This window comes from Megalopta genalis, chromosome 13, assembly GCF_051020955.1.
Source record: "Megalopta genalis isolate 19385.01 chromosome 13, iyMegGena1_principal, whole genome shotgun sequence".
NCBI classification, from domain to species: Eukaryota; Metazoa; Arthropoda; class Insecta; order Hymenoptera; family Halictidae; genus Megalopta; species Megalopta genalis.
In genome coordinates this window covers 3,694,717-3,713,380 of record NC_135025.1, presented here as the reverse complement: position 1 = coordinate 3,713,380, position 18,664 = coordinate 3,694,717, and the positions used below count along the sequence as shown (strand labels likewise).

Sequence of the window (18,664 nt, the reverse complement as noted above, 5' to 3'; positions counted from 1 at the left end):
GATACGATTATTCGAGCCTTCCAGCTCGTTTTTATAGTTGTTGACAATTCGCGACTATAAAAATGAACCGCAAGGAACGATCGATCGTATCTCCACTTCCTAAATTGTCTATTTTTGTGGGCAATCTGAGCGTGAATTAGAGAGACATTACTGTATGTAGTTTGCCTAGAAATTTGTAGAGAAATTTCTGAGATGCCGAACGTTCCGCGACTTTAAAGAGAATAATAAGAATCATGTTGATTAATTATCGAACGATCGATTGAACGTTCGAGATCTACTCGATCCACAGGGCAATGCTTGTAACCGAATAATTAAAATCTCGACGGATTGTCGACGGTTTTACGAAAGTATCGAGAACTCTAATGTCCGTAAGATCGCCTTCGCGTTTAAACGTAGTTCCAGCAACTCGCCTAGTTCTTCTCAATGGATGCGAAAACTGAGCTATCGAACGTCTGTTGAAGCCTCCTTCGATTCTCGCCACGACGTCCGTTTGATTTAATTGAAGCATCCTTAATAAGCCTGGGCTAAACAGGGTTTCATTGTCCATTTGCCATCCTACGCTCTTATCATTCGTAAGGATCGGTTTCAACCTACAACAATAGATTATAATTGATGCGCTGCTCGTTATTTCGGCGCTCGTTTTCTTCTTCTCCTTCGAACGATATTACGTGAAATTTAAATATTCCGCTAAAGTTTTCCATATCTCGCCGATATAACCCGTGACGGATGTTCCGTTCTCCTCGCCGGTGATAATGTTCGGCATCTGATAACAAAGCCGCGTGGATTACAGTTACCCTAATCGGCGGTTCCGCCGAGATGTGAGCTAGCAAAATATTAAAACAGGGGAACTACTGTTCTATAATTAAACACAGTAATTTCTTCCTAATTCGTGCTCGGATTCTGCACAAAAATAGACAATTCGAGAAGCGGAGGCTCGAATGATCGAGCTTCGCGGCTCGTTTTTACAGCCCTTGAGCAACTCTACCGTCTTTTTTTAATACAATGGATTCCTCGGTAATAAAATGCAGTACTTAAAACGATACGAAAGAAACTTTTACTCAGTATTATTACATCGTAATAGGCCAATCTGATAGCTTTCCCTTGGAAGTTGTACGTGTGTTTCGCACGACTGTCGTTTTCATACAAAACGGCGAAATTTGGTCTGCTGGCGATCGACTCGAATTTTTCCATTTGCTTGTTCCATATCAGATCGTGGATCGATCGAACAGGTGACACGAGATTGTGAATGACTACAAGCAATAGCAGTTGCCTCATGACACCTTGGTTCTTCTGGTTTCCAGATCCGGAAGTGCTTAGCCGCTGCCAATGAATATTATATTATGTCTAAATTGATTTTCGTATGCGAATTCTTTGGCTTAATAATATTTAAGCTAAACATTAGCTTAATAATAATCGTTCAAGCGCTATAAATATCTAAGCGTTTCGATGATCGCGAACTAATTGATTTGCCGAGACTTCGTTCAATATCACAGAATATTCCCGGTGCAAATATCACGCGAGACTTCTTAACTTCTGGCACAACTTAACAACAATTTTGAATGCGATATTTCACGCGAGTTTCGAGAAATATTCGAAGGTGACGTCGATCGTGAAAATAGCATTTACTCACGAACTCGATGAGTTAACAGAGGACATCATCGTAATCCGGTTAAAAGATGTACCAATACCTTTTGATTACGACCGTAGTTATTATTTAATGTTATTACTTACCGAACCCGCATTATGTTTTTAATGGATCCGGCCTAACATGTTCAGCGGTTTCAATAACTGTTGCCGGATACGAACTGATGAGAAAATAACATGCAGGTGTCTCTTGGTTCGGTACCCAATTAGGGATTATCACGATGGTAAATGTCCCGATGTCGAAACGATAAAAACCGCCGTCCGGGATTCGCAAGACAGGAATTTATATTACCGCAGCGTTTATATTTCGTGGCGTATCTCTTGTATCGGAAGCGAAATAAATTCTTTTGTAATACGCGTTTGTAAGATCGTGTCCCGGATCTCGCCGTTTTTTTTTATGGATTTAAATCCGTTCGATAAAACCGGTCGACGTCGTCATCCGTCGAAGACACGAATTTCGTGTAAAACGTCTATAATTATATGTATTATTTATTCGACGTTGTTCGCTTTCCTTCATTTTCATCTCGAATACGTTCCATGTCGAACGTGATCTCAAGTTTACGATCTCATAAATTAGCGCGACTGTATTTAAATGGAAAAGGTAGTCGCGATATTTGTACTCCGCCTTATCGTCGCGCGTCTTTTTATCACCGAACACCGTCAGGAACAGCTTTTACATTCGATAGTATCGGTACTGTAACGTTATACGACTTCGACGCACGACACCGCGTTTAAATAACGAGTTTGAAATGTTTCAGCAAACCCCGATGGTCATCGAATAAATTCCCCAACGAAGTAGTTAATTAATGTCAAGGTTATTGCTATTGTTGCGCGATCGGAACACATATTGCTCGGTATAGATTTTTTATAGAAGAAGAAAGGAAACTGCAGTAGTTTACAAAGTATATCGGTACTTTTTAGTACAAATTATTATTATTTATATTTTATATATAAAATTTTAAGATGTTATTAAAAATGAGAAATAAATATAATGAAGGAGGAATGAAAAATGCAGACACCTGTACAAAAAACATGTATCGTTTATATCATAGTTGACTGTATGTATATATATATATATATATATTTATATTTATATATATATATATCTTAAGTGTACTATACTCGTCGACGTAGTTGATATAAATTAACTTAACTCTAACCGGTGACGAACCTCCGACGCGGCCGCGGGAGTGTTTACAATACAATTAATAATACAATCACCATGTTGCAGGCTCGTCACCATAAAAAAGTCTCGCTCCACAACTTAACCGTTACGTTATTCTAATGATCTCCACGTATCTAATTTACATCGATTTCGGGGGCGGCGCGCGCTCCCCGCCCCCTTTCCTTACAGCCGATGAAACACTCCGCGCGCGCGCTGGTTCCTTTTAATAGAAAATTATAAAAAGTATAATACAGATTTCGTTCCAAGCTCTCTAACGGACCCTGACACGGCCAATGACATCGTCTCGACGATGCTGGCAACACGCATCTCCGGCTCAGCGCTCGTATTACAGTCGTTTCTCCCTAATTCGCGCTCGGATTGCGCACAAAAATGGACAATTTGGGAACTCGACTTATAAAAAGGTCTCAACTATAGAAACGAGCCGCAAGGCTCGATTATTCGAGCCTGCTTTTCCCAAATCGTCCACTTTTGTTTCAAAGCCGAGCGTCAATTAGGCAGAGATTACTGTATTCTGCGCGTCGCGATTATATTTTTTCGTTTCGATCACACGCAATCTCACACTTCTCAATACTTTTCACGCTCAACAAAAATATAATTGACCGTGCAAGGTCCGCTTCTCACTCTATGCTTCCCTTTAGGGCTGTAAATAAAGTTCGAACTACTTTGAACGTGAAGTTACTGTACAAATTCCGAGATACAGCAAATATAAACAACTGTTGAATTATTAATCAAAGAACTGTCGAACAATTATTCTTAGCTTTTCAGTTTGCAATATTGGTTTGGATTATTCAATGGTAGCCACGATTAAATCATTATTCAAATAATTTGAATAACTGCCAGAAAAGTAGCTCTATATTTCTGGTTTAAAATCTAAAAACCTGCCATTCAAGTCGCCAAACATAAAAATTGTATTCCTATGAAAATTAGAATTATTCAGAAACCAAGAGAGACGTCTGATGAATTTAAATCAGCATTTAAAAATGAAGAGCAATAAAAGCTAAATGAAATAAAATATTTTACAGTTGCTAGCAAAAGATATCTAAAAAAAAATCCAAGCAAATATTTTGCACAAGTTGAAATCTATTGTTCGATAGTTCCTGTTAAGAACATTATATTCAACAATTTGGAGTTCGATCAGTCAGTTTGCACAGAAGCAGTTCGAACATTTGAATTTCTACAGCACTAATCTCGTCGATTATTATTAGTTTATTCACGACACAGTGCTGTTCATGCTGTCGTCGAAGACAATCGTTACTATTCCTTCTTTTTTTTGTCCATATTCCCGTGATTCGACTTTCGGACCAGTTCTGAACAGCCTGCGCGCATTAACATCTCCTCCGGCTGCCATGTTCCACGCTCCGCACACGCGAACAATAAATGATTCCGCGTATAATTTACACACTGGTGTCGTTGACGACTTTATTTTGTTACTGAACGTCGTCGAATTCTCACGATCGGCATTCGCTATCGCTCTCACGCTCGCTGGATCTTCTAGAATGAAGATTTTCTATGAACATATAGATCTGCATCGCTATCTAACGCAATTGAACAGCTCAAAATATTGTATCAGCGATTACCCAGTCATCAACAACAGTAATAGAACATGTGGTCTTCCTGTGTTTCGTTCTTCCTGAAAATCTGCGAATCCCGATTTTTAATACTTCATCTACCGGCGTTTAAAAACGAAAGATCTGATTTCCTTTGCACGAAATGTAAGATGCTGCCTTAAGTAATATATAGTCCGTTCGCATCTTTATGAATTGCTGTTTAAAATAAAATCATTCGGCTTGTTCGGACACAGCGGTCTCCTTAAAGTGCCTGTTGAAAAGGCTCCCGGTAGGTGAAGTCTTAAAGCAGAAAAAATACATGTAAAGTCGGCAGTAGAAAAATCGTGAAGTTCGGTTAAATAATATAATGAAGCAATTACAAAGTATACGATTGGATTATTTGGATTCATTCCTGTGAACGACGCTATCATACATTTTTGTTTACCCCGAAATTAATCGAAACAGTCTACGCACGTCCGCCTCTATTTATGCAATAATTGTTTAACAGACGCTAAAGAGATCACATTTCAAATCGTCCCTTCCACAGGGAACAACCTACCACTACACATACAGATGATAATTTATTATTGTGCCATTTTTTAGAGGGGAGAGGATTAGTTTCGCAAATCGTTTAAAGTTTAACTTCTAAAATACTTATTCTCAGTCTGGTAAGCACACAATATTACAAGTGCAACTGTTATTACAGGTATATTATATCTTAGCAACAATATCTCAGTAAAAAATTCACGATTCACTGGTTTGCAAAAATATCAGTAAAAATTACCATAAAAAGTTCGCGGCTTGTTTGATTTACAATTTTGTTCCTCCGGTAGGAGTGGCACCCAATATTGTTACTCTAGTATAATATAGATGAAATATTAGTTGGGCGTATACTTACACGAAATTAACGTACGAGTGAATTTCTGTTAGGTATGTTTAAATACATATTAACAGGATGCCTAATACTTTCAAATACAATTCAAGAAATGATAGAGGGGGAACATTAATGGTAGTCTACAGCCTACACTGTATATATTTATTTATAATCAGTGATGGGATTCAAAAGTTTTGCCTAAACATCTTTTAAAGTTCAATTTTATTTAAAACTTGCCGTAAAAAGTTAACAGTAGCCTTTGCGGTAAACATACGATATAAAATATATAAATAAGAAAAGACTAGTAGGTCAATAAAAATATGTTAAGTTTCGAAGAATATATTTCCTTTTTTAAATTAAATAAAAGATACTGATTTCTGTTTTTCCCGGTTTTTTAACTGTTTCGAGTACCACCACTGCTTATAATATGTATGCGAACACGTATGTATAAAACGTACATACACGTATGCCTACACGTATGTACGTATTTCTGTATATGTATAAAACGTTAAAGTTGCACCATCAAAAATGTTATTGCCAGTATAAAATGTCACATATATTCCGGTAGAAATAAATATAAATGCAGAAATATGGCAGTGATTAGGTATTGACGGTTGTGTGTTACCTAATTGCTTTAACGAACGTTGCCCCAAAGCTTTAAAGATTCAATTGTACCTAGAAACGGACCGTATAGATACCTTGTACAGCGATTACGGTAAATATATAGAAACATAAAAATTCGTCGTGATCATAAGGATCATTGATTACCGTTCTCATTTGGATACCCTGGTCTCGGTCGTCACCTTGCTGGGGTCTGGTAACCTGACGACTAATTGTGCGCCGTTCTGCATAGGTCTGGTACCGTTTAACGTATTCGTTTTGACCACCTGCTGCGTCGTTGGCGGCAGAACCTTCTTGGCTCCGCTCAGTTTCGGCGAACAGCACTGTTTATCGTCGTACTCGTTCAAGTTAATGTTCGTTTGATTAGGATAATTCGGAGTTTTCATCGGTGTACTGTGCTCACTGAAACCACAATTCGGTCTCTGCTCGATGGAGTTCGAGTTCTGGAAGCTCGGTGGTAGCATCTTCAGCCCGTTAGTGTGTTCGCTCATGTTGCAGAACGGTTGCTCTATGTTCCCCTTGAAGTTACTCATGTCCTTCTGGTCGCATTTGTATATGGGTGCCGACAGTTGCGTAGAATTGGTCTTATTCGTGCTCTTGTGGCTACTTCCGGAGTAGCTTGTGATGGATTCATTACAGAAATCGCTCAGGTAAGTCTGATTTATGTACCAATTGTGTAGCCGATGATGTATCTCTGGGAACTGCGGTCTACGATTCGCAACCTCGTGCCAGCATTCTATCATTAGACTGTAAATCATGGTGGGACAATCTTCGGGACAAGGTAATAATTGTCGTGAACGTATCATGTCTATCACTTCTTGATTGTTGTAACCATAATACGGCTGTAAAATGAGTAGTAGCATGTTAATCTCTGAATTTCACAGCCACAAATACTTCGATTTAATATTATTTTGTTACATTACCTGCAAACCGTAACTGTAAATTTCCCATAATACAACACCGAAACTCCAAACGTCCGACTCTGTAGTAAATTTCCCATAAACAATTGACTCTGGAGGCATCCATCGAACAGGTAACAAACTCTTAGACTGAACTCTATAATAGTCGCTACTATATATGTCGCGTGATAATCCAAAGTCAGAAATTTTAACAGTTAAGTTATCCCCGACTAAACAATTCCTTGCAGCTAAGTCTCGATGGACATAATGATGGCTCGCTAAGTATTCCATACCTGAAGCAACATTCTCTCAAGTAAATTACACCGACGCAAAGATTTTCAAAAATTATACGAATCTATATACTAACCAGACGCAATTTGCAAAGCGATGTGCAAAAATTCTGGTTGCTCTAAGATCTTGCCGCTTCCGTTGTTCAACGGAACGTCCGACCTCGGCGAATGACAAATCAGAAACTCGTGTAGATCACCTTGGGTCATGTATTCGAATAGCATGCACATTGGCTCTCCTTTCAATATAACCCCGAGCAAGCAAATGATGTTTGGATGTCTGAGATCCGTCATTAAATCAACTTCTCGTTTGAAGTCGTTTTGTGTTTTTGGACTTGCGTTTTCTTTCAATGTCTTCACCGCTACGTAAATCGGTGGTTCGCATTTGTTACCCGTTTGTAGTTCGCCCTTGTATACTTTGCCTGGGGAAGCAATAAAACGACGAATGAAAATTATGTCCCCGTCAAAGAATCTTCAGTAACTTTAAAAAATTGTAAAAGTTACGAGATCTCACCGAACGCTCCTTCACCGAGCTCTTGCAGCAGTACAACATTGTTGGTGCTAAATTGTGGCACCCTATTATTGGATGTTCTACTGCTACCACTGCTTAATGTTCCAGTTCCCGGAGTCGTGTTACCCGGACCGGCTAAAAGCGAGCTCATTTCCATAGGTTGTGTCGTACTGCGTCTTCCATCGTATATGTTCTTGTCACATTGTATACCTGTTAACATCTGTTGAACAAAGAATGGAATATTATTTTCAATAGTTTTCGTATATCGATCAAGTCTTCTCACTTTTGAAACTATACGAAATCTTACTTTGTTAGATGGCAAATGATTCATCTGCCTTGTAGACTTTCTGCTTCTATAGCAGCAGCAATAACATACCAATATTACAACAAGTCCTCCTGTTAGCACAAAACCAACGACTGCATAGATCCATAAGTTTTCAACTGCGAAGAAACGAGCGGTTTTATTATGTTCGCATTAAACGCCATATCATTGAACAGCGAGTAACATTTACCACATTTAGGTATATCACAAAATTCCTTCTGCATCGTATGATTGACGTCAACGTAACACCACGGTTGAGATACTGTTTCATCTGGATTACGGCAATACGAGTGTTTACCAGCTAATTCAGGGTAATCAGAGATGGGCAGATTGAAATGAGCCAACCATTGCAAGCACGGTCTTCCACTAATGCTTGTTTTCACTATACCCCGATAAGTTTTACCGTTTCCCCAATAACAATAATCGTCTGTAACATAAGAGAATTGAATTAAGCTAACAGATCATAGACAGGGTATTTTATATTACAATACGTTCCCGTTACTTACTCTCTTGCACATTGTTCTCTGTAGAAATACCAAGACTTAAACATTCACGAGCCTCAGGGGTGTTTTCCATTGGCAAATCAGAACAGTTAATTAAAGGCACTTGATGTCCAATCAGTGGATGTCTCTTAGCAATTGCATACTCCTTTCTGCATAGATCATTCTCCAACACTTCGCACTCTTGTCGACAAATCCTCCGTAATTTACGATTGATGTCGTTCCGGCCAGAGAACAGCGTCTCGCCGTAACTTTGGCTGAGCAGCTTCTTCGTGGAAGGTTTCCCGTCGATGAATGGATTAAATTCGGAACCAGGACCTAAGGTGGGACTTCGCTTTCTGGGAATACCATGCGCCCTTGTAATATCACCTATGTCATCGCCATCACCCGTGTCTTTCGATAGATCATCTTGATTGTTACTTAAACTATGAAACATTCTCTTTGCATCCTTGAGCTTCAGAATACTGGCAGGATCTCGGCATATCGGAAATGCAGAGTAACATAAAGATGGTTTTGCATAGCCTTCGCAATTCGATGAGACCTCACTGAAATACGAATGTTTACCATGTTACATTTGAATTAAACATCTTTCTCGAAGCATTTTATGGTTTCAAGTTAAAAATTTCTAATGTACTTACTTCGAGTACTCTATAACACCGAAAGCTTTCATTAATTTATCATCAAGTAATTCTTGGGTCATTGAATATGGAATATAAACTGATTCCTTTGCTAGAAATTGTGCACATGTTTTTCCAACGTATATCTAAAATAGTGAAATTATTTTGTAGTACACAGTTTAAAAATAAAGTTAATACATTTAATTGAAAAATATGTTAATTATATTTAATTACACACCTCACATTTTCCTTCATGATTGTCATTTCTCCCAGGAGATAAGTGCATATTGACGTTTGTAAGGCCGCCGATTGTATGCATGTCTGTGGTACTAGACTGAGAACTAGTCGGTTGTGGACTTGGTGATAATATGCTAAATGGATTTGTCGATGCCAGGTGAGAGATGTGTGGCGTTGACATCCCAGACCCTGAGAGGTCTAAGCCATCCCCAGGTCTAATGCTGTCAACACCAGAAAATAATTTTCATTCATTATATTTACTTAGAACATCGTATGAATTTAACTAGGTTAAGTGTGCGATTGAATCACTCGAATTCTTTACATAATAACATATATTCTTCGTAACACATCTCTATTTTGATCCTCGATACATGCGAAATAAAGTTACAAACACAATACACCGTTTCGTTAACATTTTATGTGATGATTTTAACAAAAATAGATCGTTGTTTTTTTTTCAAAACATAACCTGTATCCTATAGAATCGCGTAGAAATAGAAGAAATCAGAATGTTTGAAAACTGAAACAGGAACAAATAAACATTTTTAAGTTGTTCTTTCATTTGTTTGTTGTTGTACATAATTTCGTAAAATCATTATTACATAAAACAGGATATTTTCTCATAATCTCACTGTGTTTATAACAATGGATTGTCACCTTGTCTCTGTAATATTAGTAACATTTTTGACACTATTTGTGGCACGTACAAAAATACATGTATTTTGCAACAATACTAGGTACAAAAGTAGCTTCATTATTATAAATAATCTATCAAAACATTTAATTTTAACAGAAAGCCCGTGTCATTTGACACCACACCCGGCGTCCATTTGTAAACTGACGCTTATCGCGGCCACGGCTTTTGGCGGCGAAATCAAGAATTAAATATTATCTTGTCATTTATGGCGGTTATTTTGTTGTATTTATATATAACACACATTAGCTAATGATATATGTTACGAATTTTTATATTTACCTGTCGAGAAAATCGCTACCACCAGACATGTCCGGAGAGAATCTATCATCGCTGGATGTTTGACCAATGGGGACTGTAAAATGATAAATAGTTATTAATAAAACACGTAAAATGAACAGAGGAAATATTAAGTTAGCTATTTTTATATTTTTGGTGTAATTATTTTAATATAATTTTTTCTGCATCTATATCATGCAAGACAAACTATTTATTATCGAAAATAACAGAAACACATAATTCTTGCTGCTTTGCCATAAGATGCAATGTATAATCCGGTAAGAATCATCTGTTTCTTAAAATATAAAAATAGCGCCACTGAACGCAGTGACAAAACGCTGAAACTGTTGGCCAAAATCGACTATTGGTAATTTTGCTGCCGGTAAGGATCATCTGTGTCTTAGAATATACAAATGGCGCCACTAAACGTAGCGGCAAAACGCTGAAACTGGTAGCCAAAATTACCGACAGTCGATTTTGGCCAACAGTTTGAGCGTTTTGCCACTGCACTCAGTGGCGCTATTTTTATGTTTTAAGGAACAGATGATTCGTGCCGAAGTTTACATTGGATCTTACGGGGAACGCGGCAAGAATTATCTGTTTTCGTTATTTGTATATAAATATAATAATAAATGAACTTTTTCTTGCATAATATAGATGCCAGAGAGTCTTCTGAACAGTTCTATAGCCTCTAACCGTCCTGTTTAATCCTTCTGCAAGTTTTATTCACATTCTTTTACAAAGTGAAATTCACCCTTCAAGAATTTGGTTCACTCGTTCGTAATTATTTGTATATTTCATTCATCGTTAAATAACATTTCGTAAATAATTATTGCAGATTCACAAACATCAATTACTCGCAGTGCAAGTACTATTTCACAAATAAATATATAAATTCGTATCTTACAAACTGAACAAAAGCCGGTCAACTTTGATCCGTGAAAGGATTAATTTCACACGAGAAAAGGTGAAATTCATTCGCAAACGGATGAACAAAACCTGCGGCAGGGTTGATTCGACTTGCAAGAAGGTGAATAACGATGCAGGGTTTCGGAACTTGTGCAAAAACAGAAAAAGAAACAATAATATCGGTCGTTAGCACGAAAATAGCCCCGAGAGAAAATTCGCGGGGAAAATCCCGGCCGACCTTGGGCCGACCTTGATCGTTCCATGAAACTTTTATCTGGGTGAAAACTTGGTCCATTCCGGTATCAGTTTAACACGGTTCCCGAAGCCCATACAGAGCGACCGGTACCCGACCCCATAATCTTCCGCATCCCCCCAAGTTTGCCGTAACTATTTGCAACGCGGGCTCTCCCTTTACCGAGTCTCGGCTCGCGCGGCCTCCTCCGTCGTCTGCGAGCCCATTTCGTCCCCGAGTAATCGTTCTTTTATCGCATCTCGGGGCCGTTGTTTCCTCCCCACGAACCGTCTTCCGGAGGCAACCCTTCTTTCTCGCGAGTTTACATATCGTTTACACAGCGGCGCGCGGCGCTCTCTCGGTCGCAAAACCCGGAGCTTTTGTTCCGTGGCGCGAGGAGGAGCCGGCCCGATAAAATTTGATAGGCGAACCACCTGAAATCTTTTCCCGCACCGGATTCCCGGGTGTTTCCCTGTCGGCGTCGGCGGATTCTCCTTCGCACGCCCGGCACGTCCCGTCGTCCTTTTCAAAATCCCGGGGTTCGCCCGGCCGGCCGCATTCCCAGCTCTACGGTTTATTTTCTCCTCGTGCCCCCCTCTTTCCCGTGTCCGCTTTTGTGCCGGTATAATTCTAAAAGAGCCCCGGACACGATGAAAGAGCCTCGCCGCGCCGCGCTCGCGAAAAATCCCCCTCGAATTTCTCCGGCTCGCGTCCTCGAGCTCTCCCCGCGCCTTTGATAATATTTCCGGCGTTTTGCCCGGACGGACCCGAAAATTCACGGCTACCCGCGTCAAATTTCGATACCGTCTTTCCTTAACCCTTTGACAGCGAGCTGCGTAACGGTCCGGGAAATCGCACGCTGCGCGATGAAAATGATTTCAACGTTGCGCCACCAATTTCCAGCGTGTTTCCATCGTTCGCGGGCCGGACTCGGGCCGCTCGATCTCTCATTTTCCGAATCACTGATTTTTGCTGTTCACGGCACTCCCTTTGCGTCTCGAAGTCTAGCCGTTCCCGTTACGGTAACACGAAGACACCGCCGAAAAACAGAACGCGACGCGACGCGGCGCGACAAGTCGCGGGGCGCCTCCAATTTCACGAGCTCCCGTCGAACTTTTCCGGGCAACTCGTGATTACATCGAGTTCCGCTGGAAATTTCGCGATGATTGCCGCCGCGACGACATCAAACGGCGGCCGGGAGATCTTTGAGGAAAAGTAATTTCACCCGGTAATCGGCCGGGTTTATTATAGGTGAATTGGTCTTTAGGGAGAGCCGCTCCCTGTGTTTGTCCTGCGCGCGCGCGCTGGGCGGTGCGGGGGTGCAAAGTAAATAATATCGGAAATCTGAATCCACCCCTCGTGTCTACGAGGGGACCTGCTCTCTCGAGGACCGGCTCTTGGACCAGCGCCGGAATCTTTCGAGAGATCTTTGTCCACGACTCTTCGAAAACAATTCCGAACTCGTGCCGCGAGCGGTGTTCGGTATCTCCACTTCCCAAATTGTCCATTTTTCTGGACAATCTGAGCGTCAATTAGGGAGACGTTACAATGGACAATAGTTACCGGTTTTCGACAATTATAAAAACGAGCCGCAAGGCTCGAACAATTGTATTTCTCCTTCCCAAACTGTCCATTTTTGCGGACAATCTGAGCGTCAATTGAAGAGACATTACTATCAGTATATTAGTATAATATACTGATAATATAATAATATACTAATAGTATATTATTATATTAGTATATTAGTATATATTTACTAATATAATATCAATATAATATCAATATAGTATTAATATAATATAATATCAATATAATATCAATATAGTATAATATCAATATAATATAATATCAATATAATATAATATACGTGTATATTATTATTTTCCAAAAGAACTTCGACGTCGCTGGGCAACGTAAGTGTTGACAGAAAATCAAACGCGACAAATAAATATATTTGTCCCGAAATTAATCGCCCCGTTTCGGTGGGTCCGCCGAAATGCTCCAATTACGGGCAGTCAACATCGGAACAGCAGCTGCGATACCGCGTAAAGCATACACCGCGCCGCGGAATTGATGTAGTCATTCGTCGTGCAACAATTTCTACGTTTAATTAATCATAAAGCAACGGTTCCGCGCGACGATTAAAATGCGGCCGCGGACTACCTACGATCGACCGTTTCGCGCGGGTTTCGCCGTGCGTGACACAACGATCTTAAAGCTCGAACGAACGGATCGAATTTTAAATGTACATTAAATTGCCGCGGCTTTTGTTGCCGGCCGACAGAACTTTTATCTCGGGAAAATTTATTAGCCGCGTATTTTTCGATCGCGTTCGACGCCGCGAACAGGTTTATTAAAGCGTTTCGAGGGGGATCCATTCACTGAAAATTCTCCGCTCGTTGTGTACGCTGTTCAGCGCGATGCCATTCCTAACTACGGCCATCTTTTCATCGGGGAAATATTTGCTCTCCGTGCAACCGGCAAACGTAATAAAGCGAACGGTGCGATATAGTATACGATATACATAATATACACGTATATTATATTGATATTATATTGATACTATATTGATATTATATTGATATTATATTATATTAATATTATATTGATATTATATTGATACTATATTGATATTACATTGATATTATATTATATTAATATTATATTGATATTATATTGATACTATATTGATATTACATTGATATTATATTATATTAATATTATATTGATATTATATTGATATTATATTGATACTATATTGATATTATATTGATATTATATTGATACTATATTGATATTGTATTGATATTATATTATATTAATGTTATATTGATATTATACTGATAATATATTATATTAATATTATATTGATACTATATTGATATTATATTATATTAATATTATATTGATATTATATTGATACTATATTGATATTACATTGATATTATATTATATTAATATTATATTGATATTATATTGATATTATATTGATACTATATTGATATTATATTGATATTATATTGATACTATATTGATATTGTATTGATATTATATTATATTAATGTTATATTGATATTATACTGATAATATATTATATTAATATTATATTGATACTATATTGATATTATATTATATTAATATTATATTGATATTATATTGATATTATATTATATACATATATTTAGGAAACCGTTCGAAAGAAGGCGCCTCGCAACCGAGGCGATGATTTTTATGCGGCTTCGCGCCGGGCCGCGCCGGCCCGTAACGCAATTCCGCATCGATCCTGTTTTGATTTCAATTATCTTTCATTACATCGGCCGTATCGAATGATTTCCGGGCGCGAATTTGATACGGGGACACGGATCCGAGGCTTCCGAACACGGCCGCTGCATCGATTTATCGCGACGCCGATAATAGACGGAACGCGGCGGCCGGACTCGCGCCCGTCCGTTTTCATCGAAATAGAAAAACGCGCCGTATTGGGGGGAGGCAAAAAAAAAAGAAGAACGTAATCGGGGAACTTCGAACGGTGTGATGGCCGGTCCGATGAAAGCGACCGCCGACAACACGCCGCCGAATTCTCCCGTTTTTTTGCTCGAGCAATTATTTACAATAGAATGTCTGACGAACGTTTATCTCCGCTTCTCGTCGTTTCGTCTCGTGTGCGCGCGTGAATTGCACGTAGGCGCGGTTTCTTTCGCGGCCACTGCGAGATCAGACAATTGTCTGTTTTTTGGAGGTGCGCGGAACGCGGATTTCAAAGATCGGAGGAGTTTCAGCAAGGCAATTCGCTTTTGTTGTAAATTCCATTGGAGGCAATGGAGCAAAGAATCGAATCAGTCTATTCGTTTTGCCATCGCTTAACCCTTTGGGGTCTATCGGGGCACATGTGTCATTTTCTTTTATTTTTAGCGCCCGAAAGGGATAACCTACACTTATAAAATCGATATTTCTTGTCATTAGCATCTACATGTACGTGAAACTAACTACAAGTACGTAACTGACGCGAATTAACGAGAAATAAGTCAGACTCCAAAGGGTTAACGAGATCAACCCCTCGCCGTGCTTCGACGAGTCCGACTCGTAAAGATTTCTAGTAATATAATTTATCGAGTATAAATGTTATTCTGTCCTTTAAAATCGTAATAAAATTCTAATCTCCGTCATCGTGCCAATAAAACAGTTTTCGGCAATTACAAAGCGTCCTAGAATCGTAATCGCGAGAACTGCGAAGCGAGAAATTACATTTCAAGAACGAAATGTAATTTGATGTCGCGTTGTTCGTATTTTTTTCCGTCTCGAAAAATTCCCGCGTCTCGACAGATTCCGCAAGGACGCGCGAAATATGTAATCTTTATCGTCGCAAAAAAAGGATAGCAACAGGCGAACACGTAGACACCGGAGGGGAGTCGATCGTCCAGCGTTACGGAGAGATGCAGCAGCGGTTACGTGTCCGACCCACGTATTATGTATCTCGGACAGGAAGTGGAAAAGATAAGGGAGCCGGTGGTCATTAATAAACCCTCCCCCGCGCCGGACTCGCATCTCGAGCCCGGCCTTCGCGCAACTTCGTACCACAGTTCCATTCGCTTTGCTATTTATTCAGAAATAATTTCTCGCCTCGGCGAACGTGCGGTATCGGGTTCATTGTTCCAACAATAGCCCCATGCACTTTCCGTACTTTTCCGGATCTCCGTGTTCCTCTTGTTCGGGCTGCTCTCGTTAGTACCAGGCCCGGGAGTTTTGGTCTGTAAACAACGCGCGCGGAAACAATGAAGCGACTCGAATTTTTCACCGTCTTTCGCGGAGTCCACGGTTTCATTCGATCCGCGCGAAATTCGGATCCGATCGAAGAAACGAATCAAGCAGGGTAATTAAATCGTCGTTGGTTACGGGGTTGAATAGACCGCGCGCTTTTCCGCCCGATTTCCCCCTTTTGGCGGCATTCTAAAATTTCGAAAGAAATATGGCCTATTTCGGACATCGAGCCGCGTATTACAGAATTTTTTCCGATTTTTCGGTCGCGAGCTGTGGTTATAAAAAATTGAAAACCAAAAGAAAATCAAAAGATTGAAGATTTCTCGAAAACAAAAATATATGGGCCTTTTTCATACTAATTCTCTGATAAGACACTATCGCAAGCAGTGCGCTCAATTTTTCTCAGATTTTTCCTCTAGCTGCGTCATTGTCAAAAAAGTAAATGAAAACCGAATTTGTCGTCGATCTTGCTGCGAGATGAGTTAAATTCTTGGCTAGCTATCGAACGGTATTATAGTGATCAAAAAATCTCTAAGGGCTATTTCGATCGTCTCAATCGGCTAGATCCTTTCCTAAATCCGCGTCGCAGCGTCGAGACGCTTAACGAACGCTCCGCGAATAATACGCCGGGTCTCGGGGGGTGGTTTTTCGAATGGTCCGAATAAACGAGTCCTCGGCGCTGATAAAAATAATAATGTACCGGCGCTGATAAAATTCGTCCCCCTTCTGTCGCGAGTTCTCGCCGAGCCGGTAATGGCGGCACAAATTACACGGCGCGGGCAAAGATATCACGAACGGCGCCCCTCCCGGTCGCGCGCCCCGAATCCTTAAAAACTCTTAAAAGGGACAGAAAAATATTCGGGGCGGCCGCGATGATGAAATAAGCCATTAAGTCACGGCGGCCGCTGTAATATCACCGGCGAGCAACGTAATCCCGTCTAATGTCGGGCAATGAAATGTAATAGCATAATGTATCACGGCGTATCGCGCGCTCGCGAGTCTACGCGCTCGCCCGAAGTCCGCGGAAAATGGCGCGCGAAGTGCCCTCTCGCCGAGAAGCTTCCATCTTTCCTCCTCTCTAATTACGTTCCCCTCGAAACTTCGCTTCGACGTCGCTCGTTTACGCCGCCCCTTTTACGCTAGCACGCTTCGTCGTCTTAGGCGAAAAGCTGCGACGATATCATGGCCGTAAGGACAACAACAATGATATCGAGAAATGTATAAAAATCGTCCGAAAAGTTTACCGATAAAATATAAAATAAAAAAGGGAGACTCTAGCGCGCAGTCCTCCGGCAATAATTCCAAGGGCGAAGGAGACGCGCGATCGGTGCGATATTTCCCAGCCACCCGGTGCATTCGAGCATCGAAAATCGTTCCGCGCCGCGAACTTAATATCGCAATTGCCGCGCGCAGCCAGCCAATACTGGACGTTCGTCCCCGGCCATTTTGATCGGCCGCAAGATACCGGGGTTACGGTGGGAAAAGAAGGGGCTGGAAAAAATAACGAGGAAGACGGTGTAACCGGTCGGGGGTGGACGCGACGAAGGCAGGACGAGCGAGAAGGGGGGAGGAGGAGAAAAAACGGAGGAAAAGGAAGCGGAGCGAAGAAATAAAAAAAAAGGAAAAAGAAGAGGGGTTGATATGAAACGAGTCTCGTCGGCTTAATTCCGGCTACAAGCGTGCCCGATAACGATTTCATCCCCGATATCTCTGCTCGATTAGTCGAGTAACACGCCGACCGGGGGAGGAAACGGAAAAGGGGCGACGGCGGCGGTGCAAGGGGGCGCGAACCGGCGGGGCGCAGAGGGGGTTGCGCGGGGCTCGGGGGTGGCGGCGGGCAAGGCCGCGCGGAAGATAAAAAGAGGAAGTGGCGACGAGGATCCAGGGTCCGGCAGAAGGCAAATCACGTACACCGGTGCCTTCGTGGGCTACTGAATTGAATTTCGGACAACATTTACCATGCCGGGCTCATGAATAATGCATTCGCCGGAGTGGCTGGTCGCGGGTGTCGCGCACGGAAAAGTGTTGACCCTTTGACCAAGATGGATGAGCCTGCTGTTGATTATCAAAGACAAACGTGGCCTCCGGCCGCGTTTCTTGCGCTACACCCTCCGCGCGTGCACTCGGTGCGCGCACGTCCACGGAAGCGGATCCCGGACCCACGGATAATGCGGATGCTGCGACGCTGTGTCCGTCGCGGGCCTCTAAGTCCCCTAAGTTTTTCGCACAATTTTCGGTTGTCAGCGATCATTTGCATTGTTAGGAATGCATTGGAATCGCGCGCGGATTATATAAAGACGGGTTAAATTCGTCTCGGAGCCAAAACTCTCGACAGTTGCTCTGTGTACGGTAATGTCTCCCTAATTAACGCTGAGATTGTGCACAAAAATGGACAATTTGGGAAGAGGAGGTACGATTGTTCGAGCCTTGTAGCTCGTTCTTCTAATTGTTGAAAATCGGTAACTATAAAATCGAGTCGCGAGGCTCGAATTCGCAAGGCTCCGCTTCCACGATTGTCCATTGTAACGTCTCCCTAATTGACGCTCA

The 18,664-nt window shown here is 41.1% G+C and overlaps 2 protein-coding genes across 9 annotated transcripts in view; both read right to left on the bottom strand.

Moving 5' to 3' along the window:
* Positions 1-274: 274 nt before the first annotated feature.
* LOC143260473 (uncharacterized) lies at positions 275-2,368 on the bottom strand. Its single transcript, XM_076525952.1, has 3 exons — positions 1,072-2,368; positions 669-763; positions 275-590 (listed from the first exon to the last, which is right to left on the bottom strand). The coding sequence occupies exons 1-3, from the start codon at positions 1,273-1,275 to the stop codon at positions 275-277; spliced, it is 615 nt and encodes a 204-aa protein (XP_076382067.1). The 5' UTR covers positions 1,276-2,368.
* A 298-nt stretch (positions 2,369-2,666) lies between these two features.
* Positions 2,667-18,664, bottom strand: part of Ror (tyrosine-protein kinase transmembrane receptor Ror) — a 304,300-nt gene continuing 288,302 nt past the window's right edge. For 2 of the 8 annotated variants that reach the window (XM_033477221.2, XM_076525947.1), the window contains 10 exons: positions 10,222-10,294; positions 9,247-9,466; positions 9,030-9,154; positions 8,398-8,936; positions 8,082-8,318; positions 7,877-8,010; positions 7,573-7,789; positions 7,139-7,480; positions 6,796-7,064; positions 2,667-6,714 (listed from right to left, as the gene is read on the bottom strand). In XM_033477221.2, coding sequence (XP_033333112.1) covers positions 6,025-6,714; positions 6,796-7,064; positions 7,139-7,480; positions 7,573-7,789; positions 7,877-8,010; positions 8,082-8,318; positions 8,398-8,936; positions 9,030-9,154; positions 9,247-9,466; positions 10,222-10,294 — 2,846 coding nt within the window. In that variant the 3' untranslated portion in view covers positions 2,667-6,024. Of the gene's footprint in view, positions 6,715-6,795; positions 7,065-7,138; positions 7,481-7,572; positions 7,790-7,876; positions 8,011-8,081; positions 8,319-8,397; positions 8,937-9,029; positions 9,155-9,246; positions 9,467-9,902; positions 10,087-10,221; positions 10,295-18,664 lie in introns of those variants that run through there. The other 6 variants (XR_004491200.2, XM_076525946.1, XM_033477223.2 and 3 more) reach the window with 6 other exon arrangements.

Excerpts from the sequence above, each read along its gene's own strand:
- LOC143260473 (XM_076525952.1), bottom strand. The coding sequence starts at position 1,275 with ATGAGGCAACTGCTATTGCTTGTAGTCATTCACAATCTCGTGTCACCT. Across the intron at positions 764-1,071 it reads TCAGATTGGCCTATTACGAT|ATGCCGAACATTATCACCGG; the intron begins GTAATAATACTG and ends CTTTGTTATCAG. Across the intron at positions 591-668 it reads GCGGAATATTTAAATTTCAC|GTTGAAACCGATCCTTACGA; the intron begins GTAATATCGTTC and ends CTATTGTTGTAG.